Source organism: Palaemon carinicauda, chromosome 7 (genome assembly GCF_036898095.1).
Source record: "Palaemon carinicauda isolate YSFRI2023 chromosome 7, ASM3689809v2, whole genome shotgun sequence".
In the NCBI taxonomy this organism is placed as follows: domain Eukaryota; kingdom Metazoa; phylum Arthropoda; class Malacostraca; order Decapoda; family Palaemonidae; genus Palaemon; species Palaemon carinicauda.
Window position 1 is genome coordinate 117,289,088 of NC_090731.1, and position 16,753 is coordinate 117,305,840.

The window sequence follows — 16,753 nt, forward strand, 5'->3', positions numbered from 1 at the left end:
TGACATTTTTTTACATCTTTTACCATAGCCATTACATATGAATTGTAAATATATAACTGGCTACACAAAGAAATATGATGAATATAAATTGGAGAAACTCACAGCAAAGGCTTATTCAAGAGAATAACGAGAGAAGGAAATTTTACAGTCTCTCCCTGACTGACTTAATCAAAGAAAATCATGCTCTTGAAGTTTACAGGATATCATGCCGTCAAATTCTTGAATAAAAAGTATCCTGCTCAGAAAAGGGGTTATGCAAGGAACTGCACGCCTTGCATAAATATAAAAAAAGACACTTTAGCCATAAAACAAACTGTTTTCAATAAAATAATACTTGAAACATGAAATGTAGAATGTTCTCCTACCCCCAAAAATGCAATAATGTGAATTTCTAAAATTCAAAGTATAGGTCATGGGTCGCTCCCCTTAACTGGTATGTAGTCTCATCTTAATTGTGTACTGGAGGCATGTATCTTTTTCAATGAAAAAATGGAATGTCATTTTTAATTTTAGGGTTAAGCATTGATAAAACAAGCTTATGGTGAAGAAGCAATATGAACATCAAGGGAGATTTACAGCAATAAAATTAAATATAGCAAACAAATACAAATAATTTCATTTAAAAATATAGAACTTGAAAGTCAGGAGTGGTTCATAAAAATACAAGTAAATATAGTAAACAAATCATCATTTAAAAACTACATTACTTGAAAAATCAATATAAAGTAGATCTAATTTTGCTTTAGTCTTGTTTTGATGTTTGAATATCTATAATATGGAATGAGAAGGTTTTGGTGCATACATTTAAATGATTGCCTAGTCTGACTAGGTAGTATATGGGTAATACACATGTACCTTTTATACATACAATACAGCACTTCCAATTATGCAAAAAAGCATCACCTTTAATACAGCATAAGTTTTCTTTTAAATAGTTTTAACAAATATTGTAGCATTTACTAATTCAATGATGATGATCAGTTTTGAAAATTTCTGCTAGTGAGTGGATGTTTTGTTTGTAATTAGTAATCAAGTAGGTAATATTAGTAGGATTTCTCCAGTTACTTTTTTCCAGGATTAAGTAATCTCAATAGATAATGAAATAAATCACAGTAGGGCAATTAAAAAATTTCAGGCTTATGTTCTTCCTTCAAATCTTATGACAGCATACTATACTTAAACATATTTATTAACACCATTAATTAAAGGAACTGGATCCATGTGTTCCTGGAACATCAGTAATACTAAATTGACAGAAGTGCAGTAGCAAGATTATACAGTATATAACTATCGTAAATTTATATAAAACAACGAATAGCTAATGTTAACAATTATTTTTTGCAACTTTTTTTTTATGTAAATAACTGATCATGACCTACTTTGATAGATCAGGCAACTTTTTTTTTTTCCCTTTGAAATTTCTTAATAGCAAAAATAAGCATCTGTACATTCTTTTCAAAAATTTAAAAACTCTGATAATAGACTCTAACCTTTTACCTGAAAACCATTTCTTCCATTACCTGGAAACCATTTAGGTCATTATCTGAAACCTATTTCTTCCATTACCTAAAAACTATCAAAGTTGAAATAGCATATGTAAAACCTACCTGAAGTAAGAAGCATCAGTATTACGTCTGTTGATAAAACAAATTTCTATTTAAACACTTTGAATTATGCTTCCTTTAGTTTAATCACAGATTGCTTCATAATTTAAACTTTGGTCATAAAAATCCATTATTAATTAACAGAATATTTGCTTGAGGAAAGTACTTTCATAGATTTTTCAAGCAGGTTTGCCTAATTGGATATTACCCTTTCTTTCTCCTTATGCTATATTGTTTCTAAATTTGGGGTCATGAATAATTATCAAATAATTTGTTTACTACAATGATATGGAAAACAACATGACTTTTAAGCTAAAATCCATTATAGCGATGTATTACTTATTTATGGAAAAGTATAATGCTAACAATTCAGACGTGCCCCCTTTACAACGTCACAGTAAGATTAAAAATAAAAATTTTCCTCTCACGCTGTCATCCCCAAGTGACCAATATATCACCACCTACCTACTGCTGTATGTCCAGACCAGACAGTGGAATACAATGATTGCCTAGTAAGTAGGAAAATGAAGAATGTGATTCAAATTAGTTAAGTCATGACATATAACCTAATGTATCACCATATCTAATGTGGGGAAGAGGGTGAGATACCCTTATTTTTCATAGATAATTATGTAAATAATGGAGGTTAGTTTTAATATCCAGTTTATTTCCACAAATCTCACTTTTGAAAAGTAAAATGCTGAATTACACAATTCCCGTATAGAGAGAAGGTATACCCAAAATACTTATAATCCCTAACATTATCTTTTATCATCACAGTTTAAATGGAGAGGAAAGGCTAATTATGTGGTGGTCAATGTAGTCGTGTCCCTAACTAGTGACTAGCAATCACCAGGTTGGGGTTCGAATCCCGCTCAAACTTGTTAGTTCCTTTGGTTGCTGCAACCTCATCAGCCTTGTGAGCTAAGGATGAGGGGTTTGAGGGAGCCTATAGGTCTATCTGCTGAGTAATCATCAGCAGCCATTGCCTGGCCTTCCTTGATCCAAGCCTGGGTGGATGGGGCTTGGGTGCTAATCATAGGTGTATATGGTCAGTCTCTAGGGTATTGTCCTGCATGATAGGGCAATGTCACTGTCATTTTCCTCTGCCATACATGAGAAGCCTCTTTAACTTTAAATCTCACTCTAACTAATTCATGAGAAGCCTTTAAATCTTTAAACCTCACTCTAACTAAACTCTTTCATTCAGCTAAATCAATACTACAAACCTTTCAACATTCTTTTTCTATTTCTTTACTTAAAATTCTTGACAATCTTAGTCTGAGCTCTGGTAAAGAATGGGAATGAGTTACAGTATATCTGATTATAAAAAAGTGAGATTATTTCTTCACATAATACAAAAGAATAAAACAATTAAATCTTCACTTACTTGTACAATGGACTGACGTCCAGAACAGGTTTTCATCCCCTCCCAGAGCTTTTCGGAACTAGGAAACGTATGTTGTAAAAACACCTCCGAGGAGGTGTCCTCTACATTTCTATGACTGATTTCGACAGCATAAGGCTCACTTGTTCTTAAAGAGTTGCTGCCTTGTTTCCTGAGTGGACTGTTGTAAACTCTAAGGGTATCGACGACATGAGAGGCATAACACATCTCACTTTTTGATTCGGTTTGTTGTCTTGAAAATCAGTGAGTTTGACCTCCAGTCGCAATCCTCTGAGTTCCCCTTGAAGGGGCTCTCCCACGAAAGAGCTGACAAGTGGGAAGAGCCTCCTTTTGTATCCTTGATAAAAAGCTAGCTGGGAGGACTTATTTAGTAGTCCAAGAGAAAAAATCTTGCGCAGCGAACAAGGGACAAACCTGAAGATAAGAAGGAACAACACATAGTCCTCTTTTTAAGAACTCCTGCCGTGAAAAGAGATGGAAAGTTCGATGGGGCCATCCCTCCCGGCCTTATCCAGACAGGCAATCAGATGCATCTGAGCCTTGTTCTTAGGGTCTGTGGCTTCTGCAAGAGTTCTGACAGTCCAGTCCGTAAGGCTGAAGACCTCTAATGTCTAAAAGTCTCCTCCAGCCGATGGTCCATTTCAGAATTGGACCACATAAACTTCGACTTGGTCATGGTTGACCTGAGTGAGGAGTCAGCAAGTCTGGAGAAGTCTCCCTGGGAGGAGGCAGAACTCCCAAACAAAGAACTTCCCCAAGACGAATACCACAAACTCAATCTGGAAGCTAGTCGAGTTTGAGGAAAAGAAAAAGGAGGCCTTCCCTAGATCCTTTCTCTTGGACGTCCATTGGTTGAGAGTTGAGAAAACTCTCATAACCGATCTAGCCAGGACCATATTCTTGAAGGAGGATGTTTTCGGGGTCTGCCCTTCAAAAACTGAGAGGGCGGGCTCTGAAGAAAAGGTTGAGAAAAAATCTGGATAGAGATGTTAACACTGTCAGAGTTTTTTTTCTTTTTTTTATATCAGCTGTCTGTAACGAATCCTGACATTCGTCTTCTAATTCAACTAATGGAACATCGATTCCCTGATTCGAATGAGTAGGAGACAAAACCGTGTCATCCTGTCGGTTATTGTCTTCCCAAAACAATTCATCTTGTCCTGAAGAAATCTCGCGAAGGATATCGTCCAGTTGCAAAGAAGCATCACGTTTATGTACTGTAAGCCTCGAGGGAGAGACAGGTTCCAGTGCTTCCAGCATAAGATCATCATGCTGTGAGGAAGCATCAACATCTGTAAACCCATGCGAGGGAAAATCTTGATCGCGTGCGTCCAGCATGTGTTCAGCATGTTGTATGTCAACAGCGTGACGCGAGGTAGCGTTAGTTGTGCGTTCAGAAAATCGCGAAGGAGAGATAAAAGACTTGTCTATCCTGTTGTGAGGACAAGTCCCGACTAAATGAGTCCATCATGAGTCCAGAATGAGACTGTTGTATGTTTCCATGAGAGGCATCAGTCTAATGCATGTGTCCCGAATGCCAAGAGTCTGCCGCGAGCCGTGAGGAAGCGTTAGTATCGCGTCCAGTCAATCGCAAAGAAGAGACAACTGTTTGTCTATAGTGACGTGGGACAAAACCTGACCGCATGCGTCCAGCATATGTCCAGACTGCCGCATGCGTCCACTTTGCCGTGAGTTTCCAGACTGCTGCATGCGTCCAGATTGCCGTGAGCTAACAGCGTGTCGCATGAGTCTAGCATGAGCGATAGTCGCGCATTCCGCAGATCGTGAAGGCGAGACAATTGTTTGTCTATAGTGACGTGGGGACAAAACCTAACTGCATGCGTCCAGCATATGTCCAGACTGCCGCATGCGTCCAGGTTGCCGTGCGTCCACTTTGCCGTGAGCTTCTGGCATGCGTCCACTTTGCCGTGACTGTTCAGAATGACGTGAGCTGTGCGTCCACCTTGTCGCTTGCCGCAACACGAGCTGATCGCTGCGAGGGAGCGTTGCTGAGTATCGGAGAAATACGCTGTCCGATAATATCGGAAGACCGTTTTCTTGGTCTATTGCTGTCCTTAGATTCTTTTAGACGTGATTTTTTTTCTGCCCGAGAATCGTAAGCGTCCAACAGAGACGAAATCGACCTCTTTAATTCAGACAAATCAGATACATGATGAGCGCCGTGTGCGCTAACTGAATGATGTACTGATCGCTGCGAGGTATCGACAACTGTCGATACTTCCAGCGCTCCTTGATCCCGATCTGTATCGATTGTTGTGAGGGATCGTCAACAGTATTAGGGTGGACACCAGGGGAAAGTCCTTGTGACATTTCCCAGACTGAGGGAGGGGAAGAAGCGTGTACTGACGTAAACTGAGCACCCTTCACCTCCGATGCACTATGCGTCTTACGTGACTGATTCGGTGCTGACACGTCAACTTCGTCCGCACTGCAGGATGGTTTATTAGGAGACATATGTCTCTTGAGTGAATTTGGCTAGGTTTTTGAACGTAGTGGTTGGCACCAACCACTTCGCGGTTTTGCGTCGTCCGACGAAGACGCAGACATTTTAACCTCGCCTTTCCTGTGGCGAGGGGGAGCGATCTGGGGATCGTCAACATGATCGCTCGAGGGGACGTCCGTTCGCTAATCAAGGTCTGACATATCCTTTGGCCTTTCGACATTCCTTCTCCCAGGGGTTGGGGAGCATGGAAGATGTCCCGGGCTGGGATTATGACGGACACGAACGGACGCACCCTCCACTGCACTGACATTGAACACTAGCACTTTTAATTATTTCACATTAGATCTTAATAGACCTGCCCGTTGCGAGAGATTATACTCTTTCGTCAAGGGCTAGAAAGAAAATACAATAGAATATATGATTAATATTACAGTAGTATTCTCAAAATTGAAATATAAAATAACGATACAAGTGATTGTGAGAACAAAAAACGATTGTCAAGAGTATTACGTATCGTAGATTGACTGCATTGCGTCATTATATGTGCCATTGAACACTAGTACTTTAAACTATTTCAAATTAGATCATAATAGACCTGCCCGTTGCGAGAGATTATCTTCTTTAGCCAAGGGCCAGAATGAAAATACAATAGGATATATGAATAATATTAGTATTCTCAAAAGCGAAATATTAATTGAATGATGTACTGATCGCTGCGAGGTATCGACAACTGTCGATACTTCCAGCGCTCCTTGATCCCGATCTGTATCGATTGTTGTGAGGGATCGTCAACAGTATTTGGGTGGTCACCAGGGAAAAGTCCTTATGACATTTCCCAGACTGAGGGAGGGGAAGAAGCGTGTACTGACGTAAACTGAGCACCTTTCACCTCCGACGCACTATGCGTCTTACATGACTGATTCGGTGCTGACACGTCGACTTCGTCCGCACTGCAAGCTGAGGAAGACCTTGATGTCCCCAGGAATGCATACAATGTGTTTGAAGTCGAAGTTATCACTGAAAAAACTCAAGGAATGGAAAGCCCCTGAATACTATGGAATAACTGCTGAGATGATTTTAGCTGAAAATGAAGTGACTCTCAGAATACTTCCTCTTCAGCATCATCATCATCTCCTCTTACACCTATTGAAACAAATGGCCTTGGTTAGATTTCAACAGTCATCTCTATCTTTAACTTTTAATTCAATACTTCTCAATTTATCATCTACTTCGCACTTCATAGTCCTCAGCCATGTAGGCCTGAGTCTTCCAACACTTCTAGTGCCTTGTGGAGCCCAGCTGACCATTTGGTGAACTAATCTCTCTTGGGGGGTGCAAACAGCATGCCCAAACCATCTCCATCTACCCCTCATCATGATCTCATCCACATAAGGTACTCAAGTAATCTCTATTATAGTCTTCTTTCTAATCCTGTCCTGCCATTTAACTCCCAATATCCTTCTGAGACCTTTGTTCTCAAATCTACTAAATCTATTGGCGATTGTTTCATTGTCATACCATGACTCATCTCCATAGAGTAACACTGATCTCACTAAACTGATATATAGTTTGATTTTTATGTATTTTATATGTATTTTGTTTCATTTCCAGATTTTACTTAACCCAACCATTGTCTGATTTGCTTTTTTCAATCTTTCACTAAACTCCAATTCTAAAGACCCCGTATTGGAGATGATTAATAAATATTTAAATGATTCTACCTCATTAATCCTTTCTCTTTCCAGTGATATTTTGTCTTCCATTGCATACTCCATTCGCATCATCTCTGTGTTTCTTCTATTTATCTTCAGCCCAACCTCATGTGATATTTCATGCATTCTGGTAAGACAGCATCATCTGCATACTCTAGGTTAGCTAAATTCCTATCACAAATCCAATTCAATCCTTCTCCACCATCTCCAACTGTTCTACAATTTACAAAATCCATGAGAAGGATAAACAACATGAGTGACAACACATTCTCTTGGAATACTCCGCTGTTCACTGGAAACTCACTTGATAAGACTCCATTAACATTAACTTTGCACTTGCTTTGCTCATGAACAGACTTAATCAAATTTACATATTTAAGAGGAATTCCATAATAATACAGGACTCCACAAAATTGGTTGGTGCATGCTATCAAAGGCTTTTTCATAGTTCAAAAAGGCCATCAAAAGTGGATTTCTGTATTATTTGTATTGCTGTACAACATGTCTTAAAATGAAAATTTGGTCAATGCAACTTCTACCTTTTCTAAATCCTGCTTGTTCATCTCTCAGCTTTTCATCAATTTTTCTCTCCAGTCTATTTAAAATAAGAATACTATATATTTTCAAAACAACTGATGTATGCCTCTGTAATTATTGCAATCAGTCAGGTCTCAATTTTTTGCCATTTTCACAAACACTCCTAACTCCCATTCATCAGGTTTTGCCTCTTCATGCCACATTCTACAAAATAATCTTGTAAGTAGTCTGGGAGTGACTTCATTTTCAGCCAGTATCATCTCGGCAGTTATTCCATTGTATCCCGGGGCTTTCCATCTCTTTCGTGTTTTGAGGATAGCTTCGCCTTTAAACAGACTGAATTCATTCGTAGGCACATCAAGGTCTAGCAGCTTCAGGTATATCAATCAAATTATTCCCTTCATATCTCCTATTCATGACCTCACTGAAGTGTTCCCTCTAACGTCTTTCTTCATCTTTTGTTGTTATAATAGATCCATCTCTCTTTTTGATGGGTATATGCTTCTTCTACTTTGCCCCAGTCGAGATTTCATTAATAATTCTATGAGCAATTCTTACACCATAGCCACTTCCTGAATTCATAGTTATGTCAGCCTCATCTGCTTTACTGTCTAAATATTCTCTCCAGTCATTCCTGGCTTTTCTTTTGACCTCACTATCAATACTGAAATACTTAGCACCCTCTAACTTGTAATTTTCATTACATCCTTGAAAACTTTCAACAATCAATTTCTGTCTTTGTCTCTTTTTTATAGTATCCCAAGAATCATTTGATATCCATGGCTTTCTCCTTGTAACTGTGTGTCCCAAGACTTCACTACCAACTGACTGATATGTGTTCTTAATATCACACCATTCTTCATTAATTGTCTGCTCTTTGTCTCCGAGAGTCTTCAAAACTGCATATCGATTCCTATATTCAATTAAAACAAAAGTATACAGTATGACAAATCATAAACCATTCTTTAATGATGTTAGTAAAACACTAAAAAAAATTAACAAATAAATTAGGCAATGTGTTACCCCTAGGCACAATTGAATTGAACTGATCAGAATCACTTTCTTTGTTTTGTTACTTACTACAAGCTCATTATCCTTAGCCGTCTGTTCCGGACATGAGATGTGGGTACCAGTATAGCAATCCATGGGAAGGGAGTATATAACAGGAAAAGAGGAATAATCCAAATATATTTGTTTTTATTCTAAGGTCAGGAAGTAAATGCTATTAATTTAGATCTACCTTCTAAATTTATAGCATTTTATTTTCTTCAAAGGTAAGTTTCATGGAAGTATTTACCATAATAAGGATGAGTAGGGTTTAACGACAAGTAATTGACTGAAATGCCTTGTACTTGAAATAGACTAATAAATATCAGGAAAAATTGAAACAGGAGAATTCCAAAGGTTGGCAATTGAAAAAATAAATCCCTGAGCATTACCGATTCCACAAAGATTTTTGAAAAGGTTGCTTGGAAGAGGAATGGGCACTCTCCTGAAACTTGATGATAATGACCAAAACAGTAAGCGACAGTGCTTACAAATAAGATGACTGAGAACTAATCACTCAGCACAGGAAAAATCAGGAGTAAAGGTAAGGGAGGAATAATTGATCACATTAATAAACTTCATTCTAATCCTGGTGAGAAAGAAGACACATGATTAACTCCCAAAAACTAGCCTAAGCTATGCAGGAATGCATAAATAAAATTCAATACTAAAGAAAGTGTAAAAAAAAAGCTTCTAATCACAAACAAAGCTCATGTTTTTGGGGAAGGATTTACCAATTCACACTTCTCTATTTTCAGGTATAAAGTAACATATGCCCAAAAATGTGGACAGATGAGAAAAGCTCACATCCATTTCCATCTAAATGGATCAAAGAACTGGGCAAAAAGAAAGAAAAATAGCTATAACCTAAGATCTGGACTAAGTTATGAGATCCCTATTAAGATAACTTCTTATTTATAAAATGTTAGATAAAAAGCTAGAAGTGAAGTTTATAGACAGAAGGAGTAGATTTATACATAAGAATGTTTGGCCTACAGGTTCTTATGCAAATAGACTACGAATGATTCGTTGAAGTCCCTTGGAGAAGATGAAGATTACTGAAGCAACACAAGTGGTCCAAAGAAAATTGGATTTATGGCAATTCAAGATAATGAGATTTGATTAAAGATTCTATTACTCTGGTGATAATAAAAATGTATGTACAGTAGTAAAACAGTAGCAGCAAGGATAGGAGTGGTCAATTTTTGGGGGATAGAAGATCCATGTGCATATTTATAAGAAGAAAGGATAATATAAGACTCAATAATTTAACAAAAGAGACAGCAAGATACAGCTCATTCTTTCATTCGCAAAGTTCTTCAAGCATCATGCAGGAATTCAACCAAGACAAAAAAACCTTGTCAATCATTCCAGATGCAAGATCCTTATGGACCTAACAGAGAATGAAGGGGAGAATAATTACTAGAGATGTGTAAAGTTATTGAATCATTGAGCTGGAATCACTGACAGCAGAGTAATCTGAAGCCCAGCTACATATCGATTAAGATAAGCAAGAAGCAGAAAGACAGGAGCAGGATTTGTTATGAACCTAATTTTTTAATGGATGTAGTTTTTTTGAAGAAAAAATATCTTCTAATACAACCAGTCAAACCACGAGTGAATCCCGAGGATTCTCTGTTCCATGCAGATAAGAGTCTTGTTTCTCCTTTCCTCAAGGCTAAATTGGAATATTTGATGTAAAAAGTTGGGCTAAATTGGAATATTTGATGTAAAAAGTTAACTCTGTATAAGGAACTATTCTATTTTAGGTTACAATTATTTTAAAACTAAACCTTTATCTACATAAGCCAAAAACACAAAGTAACTGGGCAGAAAAAGTTCCTGAGGAAAACTCTTTGATTTACTTAGCTGATTGGAAATAAGGATCCTACTTAAAACTCATTGAAAGGACATTGGAAAATTACTTCAGCAATATAGCATCCAGAAAAGCTTAAATTGCATATCCGTCTTCAGAAAATAAAAGGGTACACAAAAATATCTCTCTGTATGGAAGTGTAACATCATGTAAAAATCTTTCCATACACTGCAAGACAGTACTAAACTAAGGAAACACTGGCATCAAAATCTATTCAGCTTCTACATATTTTTATGATTTCTATTTACATTACCATGGCATATTTCCTTTTTTTTAAGTGGAAAAGCAAGAAATGTAACCATCATTTAACACAAATTAAAAACTATCCTACCTTAAAGACTCAGCCATACTGATATATTGAGGCAGCAGTTTTTCTATCCGTGATCTGTATTCCATAAGTTTGTCATAATAATCTGATAATGTTGGCTTGAAAGTCCTCAATTCCATTTGGTTATCTCGTGCTTCAAGCCGCTGAAAAAGTCAAACAAACTATCAATTTTACTGGCTAAATTCAAAATAGAAAAAACTAATATTATTTGATCAAATTATTTTTGGAGATAGCAGGAACATATAGAGAAAATTGACATCATATTGCAATGCTTGTGACTTTTCTTTTATGTTAATATTATGGATAACTACACAATCCATATTTACAAATTTTCAATCTCTTGCTAAAAAGCCGCATCAAAAGCTTGACTTTGAGTGAATGGGAAATTACTCGAAATTACTAATAGCTTTGATAATGCAATAAAATTATAAAGTGACATACAGAAGGACAGCTAAAATTATCGGAACCTGTACTATCACACAAAAACCTATATACCAAATATTTCAATTCTAAGAACTGCCTTTCTTACCGCCATGCAATGACTGCAAATACGAAAATGTTGCTCATTTGTCATCGAATCAACAACAGAACGTAAAGAGTTGAGAGATCCTTGTGATCCAGAGCGCCGAAGGCTAGAAAACCCTGCCATCAAGGATGTCATGCCAGAAGTACCAGTTCCTCCGCCAACATTCACACCACTAGACTGACTACTGTTGCTTGCATGAACTGGGCTAACAAGTTTTTCTTGTGAAAAAAAAAAATCAAAATCAAAACGAGAAAAATTATGAAAAAAAAACTATTTTGAAAACTACATTTAATCTTCCTACACAAAAAATGAGCTTATTTGCTAGTGAAATAAAAAATAACAAAGAAGGTATTATTTTTACATCAAATAATAAATTATAGCTATGGGTTTCCAAAATTAGTTTAATATTAAAGACAGTAACTACTAGGATTCGATTACTATATCAGCAATTATCAATTTCAGAAATGGAAGAGTTACAAAAACATCATTACTTTTTGCTAATAATCTGATTAGAGAACACACAAGAAGAAGGTACTGTACAGTATAGCCAATTCTACAAATTTTTAAAACAATTTGTATTTTTCCTAGCTAAACAAAGCTGAGTCATTTAAATGGGTTACTCCTAGTGTCGTTTTCTACAACCAGACAATCAAAAGAAAAAAGTTTGACTGCATCATAATACGGTTGCTAGGCAAGTACGGTTCTCTCTAAGCCATCACATGACACACTGCACTCTCTTCTAGTCAATAACTAGTGGGGCGGTTGTGGTGGGACCTTTAATTAAATGACTCGGGGTTTGTATAGCTAGGAAAAATACATATTGTTTTAAAAATTAGTAGTTTATTCCTACGCAGATACAAACTTCAGAGTCATTTAAATAGATGTCTTCCTTAGGTGAGGGGAAGTCTCTGTCCAAAGATATGCCCTTCCTCTCTGACAAATACAATTGCTTAAAAGTAAGAACAAAAGGTCAGAAATGAATTAATTTGGAACTGCAATGCTGGCTGGTAAAGAGGCCAAGCCATAAAGTCCAATCAAAAAGTTTTAGTCTTGTGCCTGAGGTGAAGCTATATGAACAGTAAGAGTCACATACTCTTCATCTTCTTCTTTGTCTACATAATTTTCCCACTTTTATGTGGGGTCGATGTTTCTGGCCAGCTTTCTCCATCTACCTCTGTTCCACACTTCATCGCTGGTTAATCCCTCTGATAGAAGGTCATCCTTGATACAGTCCTTCCACCTTCACTTTGGTATCCCTCTCCTTCGCCTTCCGTGTACCTCCATTTCCATCACCCTCCTTCCAATATACTGTTAATCTCTTCTCATGACATGACCATACCATCTTAGTCTACTTTCTTGGATCTCATCTGATAGTTCTCTAACTCCTGTGGTACCCCTAATTACCTCATTCCATATCTTATCTCTTCTTGTCATCCCAAACATCGATCTCAAAATTCTCATCTCTGCCACATCCACCTTCTTCTCTTCTGTCTTCTTTATTGCTCACATTTCCGCTCCATACATCATTACCGGTCTCACAACTGTCCTGTGCACTTTACCTTTCAACTTAACTCCTATTTTCCTGTCGCATAGTACTCCATACACTTTTTTCAAATTCTTCCATCCTGCTTGTATTCTGTGGTTAATTTCTGCCCCAGATCACCATCCCCTGCAACTGTTGATCCTAAATACTTGAAATTTTCAACTCTTTTCAATCTCTCCCCTAGTAAACTAACTTGCCCTTAGCCACTGAGGGGGGCAAGCCAGCCTCAACTTGGTGCCGGTCCCAAGCCCGGGTAAATGGGGAGGGTTGGCGGCAGAAAGGCATCCAGCCATGAAAAATTAGCCAAAACCAATATGGCCAGTGGAGATTGTGAGATTAAGTCACATAATGGATAGCCATTATATAGTCAATGATAACTAAAGAAAAAAAAAACAAGGCATTATGACTTGCATTACGGCAAATTCCAAGTGAAGGCTTCAGGTCCATCTGTGACCACCATCTGCCTTGATCCACATTACATACTCTTATAATGCAGAAAATAACTGATGCCTTTGATGAAAACAGACAAGTGTCCTGTAAGAGCGTAAGATTAGATTATTTGTTGAGCTGCAACAATAGTGCCTAAAGAGAAAGTGTCCAAGGACCTCAGAGTACAATCTCTAAGGTAACAGTCAGTAATAGTGTTATGTCTTTTCAATACGCCATCTTTGAGAACTTGTGCTACTAGGTAGTTTTTGCAGAAAGCTAGGGATGCAGCAAGACCACAGATATCATGTGCTCTGGGCAGGACCCTAGTGAAGTTTCCCCTGAGGATTTAAAAGCTCTCATGGCTGTTTCTCTTAACCAAAAGGAAACTTTTTTTGGATACAGTACTCTTTTGGAGTGCCCTATGCTCACGGACCAATTGGAAATTTTGAGCCTAAGGTCCGTCGTTCTCTTAAAATACTTGGAAATTGCTCCCATGGGACAGAGTAAAAGATCATCTGGGTAATCAGTTACCTCTTTGCTTTGAGAGACAAGATCATGAAAGAGTCAAATCGGACATCATTTTCTACCGGATTTTGGGGTCTTGGCTACAAATTTGAGAACATATGATAAGATAATTTTTTCCATCTTCTGGAATGTTACATAAGACAAGATAGGCCCTGTATTTCACTTACTCTTATGGCTGATACTAAGGCAAGGTAAAAGATGGTCTTCAGGGTAAAGTCCCTGCCCCAGGCATTATGCATAGGTTCGTAGAGGGCTTTCTTTGAAGACTTAAGGACCTTTGCCATATCCCAAGAGGAGGTGTGGAGGATTAATTTTATTTTAACTTTTTTTGTTTTGCCAAATCGAGAGAGAGAGAAAGAGAGAGAGAGAGAGAGAGAGAGAGAGAGAGAGAGAGAGAGAGAGAGAGAGAGAGAGAGAGAGAGAGAGAGAGAGAGAGAGAGAGAGTTTTAGTTTTGTTGAATCGAGAGATGTTATTTGTTTTAGTTTTGTCCAAGAGAGAGAGAGAGAGAGAGAATGTTTATTTGTTTTAGTTTTGTCCGAGAGAGAGAGAGAGAGAGAGAGAGAGAGAGAGAGAGAGAGAGAGAGAGAGAGAGAGAGAGAGAGAGAGAGAGAGAGAATTTCATTTGCTTTAGTTTTGCTAGATCACGCGCGCAAGAGAGAGAGAGTGAGTTTGTGTGTTTGTGTGTGCGTGTGTGTGTGTGTGTCCGCGTTGCGCGCCGAAGAACAAGAAGTAGTTAGCGAATGATTGTTTGTAGTGGGAAAGACTGTCGGTATATTTGAGGTTGTTTGTTTACATTTTTAGCTAGGTTAGGGCGGTAATGAATGTCTTGGGCGAAAGGATTTGCTATTTGACTGTAGCAGGAGTCGGTTGTTTGTTTTGTTCTTCGACAGCCGGCTGTGAAGTGATTTTTCTTTATATTGGAGTAAGTACTGTTTTATTTATTTTTGTTAGGTGCGATCATGAATGATAGAAAGTTATTTGTTTATCTTTGATTATAGTGTGATAGTTTAGTTAGTTAGGAGTTTTCGTAAGCGTTTTTTTTCTTTATTATTGCAGGCCGTAATTCCTCCTTTAGGCTCCTTAGACTCTTTTAAACTCCTTTGGAGTTTTTGTTTGTCTGTGGCCTGTTGGTTGCCTGCCGCACATTTAATAGATTGATGACGACCCTGTATGTTAAATTGGATAAGGATTTGGATAGACCGCTCATGTATTTGTTAACGACCAAGCCTAATAAGTCCCGGATGATGATGATGATGATGATGATGATGATGATGACGACACTGGTTTGGCCTGGACATGGAGATGATATAAGAGTATAGTTAAGCGATTGCGCTGTGAAATTGGCCGTAGGCTAAGACTTTTGCCAAGAAGTTGTGGCAGAGGAATAGGAGTTACCCGTATGTGGACGATGGTTACCACACAAACTTACATATTGAATATTTTAGCATTTTCGCTCATGTTGGTGGTAGATATGATTATTGTTTCTGGTTTAGTGTTCCGTGATTTGTTTTAGTGATTAAGTATTTTTCGGTACTGTGTGGGGAGTAAGTGTTTTTGGTAATGTGTGAACTATTGGTGTTGGGTTTGTAAAGTTTTCTGATTATTGGTGAGTTTTGTGTACCACACACACCCTTATATTATTTAAATATGTCTGTTATTTTTTTGTCTGTTTGGGTTAAGTCTTTTTAATGAAGTGTTTTGTTTTGGTTGCGTTTAATATAGTTTTAAGGTTATGTTTTGTTTGTTTTCCCTTCGTGCAATCGTCCAGTTTGAAGTAAAGTAAGGGGGAAGTTTGTATCGTGGGATATTTAAAAGTAAGAGTGATCAAAGGTGTCGGGGTTTGTTTTTGTTTACATCCCGCCACAGAGGGGGTTTAAGTTCTCGTGGAGCACAAGTCTGCTCGAAACTCCTAATGGGAGCTGAGAGTTCCCATGAAGAAGAGAGATCAAGCACTTTCAGTATGAAAACCTGGCTCAAGGTACGGTAGAGCAGTAACCTTTAACCACAGTGACTGAGAGGGATTTCTCATTCTTCAGGATCACCAAACACTCGGCAATTAGGGGAATAATGGCCTTGGGTGGAGCAATATTCCCCCTACAATATCAATCACTTGGCCTGGTAGACTGCTACAGACACTTTCCGTGATATCCAGATAGATGTTTGGCAGTTGGTCCCAAAAAGCCTCCGTTCGGAGGAGATGATGGATAGTCTCCAGCCGTGAAGCGACAGGCAATGTACCGCTTGTGGAACTTTCTCAAGTGTAGTTCATGTAGTACGTTTGGCCATTTTGGAAGTTCTCTTGGAACTTCCATGAGGAGTTCCACCAGGTCTGGATACCATTCTCCTCTTGGCCACTTTGGAGCTACTAACATTACTCTGACTCCCTGGGATGTTCGGACTCTGTTCAGTATATGACGAGTCAGACAGAACGGGGGGAATGCGTAAAAGTCTAGTCCATCCCATGGGTGCTCAAAGGCATTTTCCATTACTGCAGCTTGGTATGCAACTAGTTAGCAATACACTGGGAGTTTCTGGTTTAAGCAAGTGGCGAACACGTACAGAAACGGGGAACCCCACAAAATTAAAAATCTCCTCGCTACTAGAGGAAGATAAGAGCAATGACTTTCCTCTTATCGAAGATAAACCTCACCGGGAGGGAGATAGTACTGGGCTGTGCTCACCTGTGGATCTCTACTGCCAGCTGGCAGAACAGGAGAGAGGTTGTGCCTCCTTGTTTGGAGATGTAATTCACT

General features: G+C 38.2%; 1 protein-coding gene across 3 annotated transcripts in view; it reads right to left on the reverse strand.

Annotated features, from left to right (window-relative positions):
• Positions 1–16,753, reverse strand: part of Rbsn-5 (Rabenosyn-5) — a 197,599-nt gene that overhangs the window by 81,226 nt on the left and 99,620 nt on the right. For all 3 annotated transcript variants that reach the window (XM_068376841.1, XM_068376839.1, XM_068376838.1), the window contains exons 6-7: positions 11,506–11,720; positions 10,980–11,119 (exon numbers count right to left, since the gene is read on the reverse strand). In XM_068376841.1, coding sequence (XP_068232942.1) covers positions 10,980–11,119; positions 11,506–11,720 — 355 coding nt within the window. The remainder of the gene's footprint in view (positions 1–10,979; positions 11,120–11,505; positions 11,721–16,753) is intronic.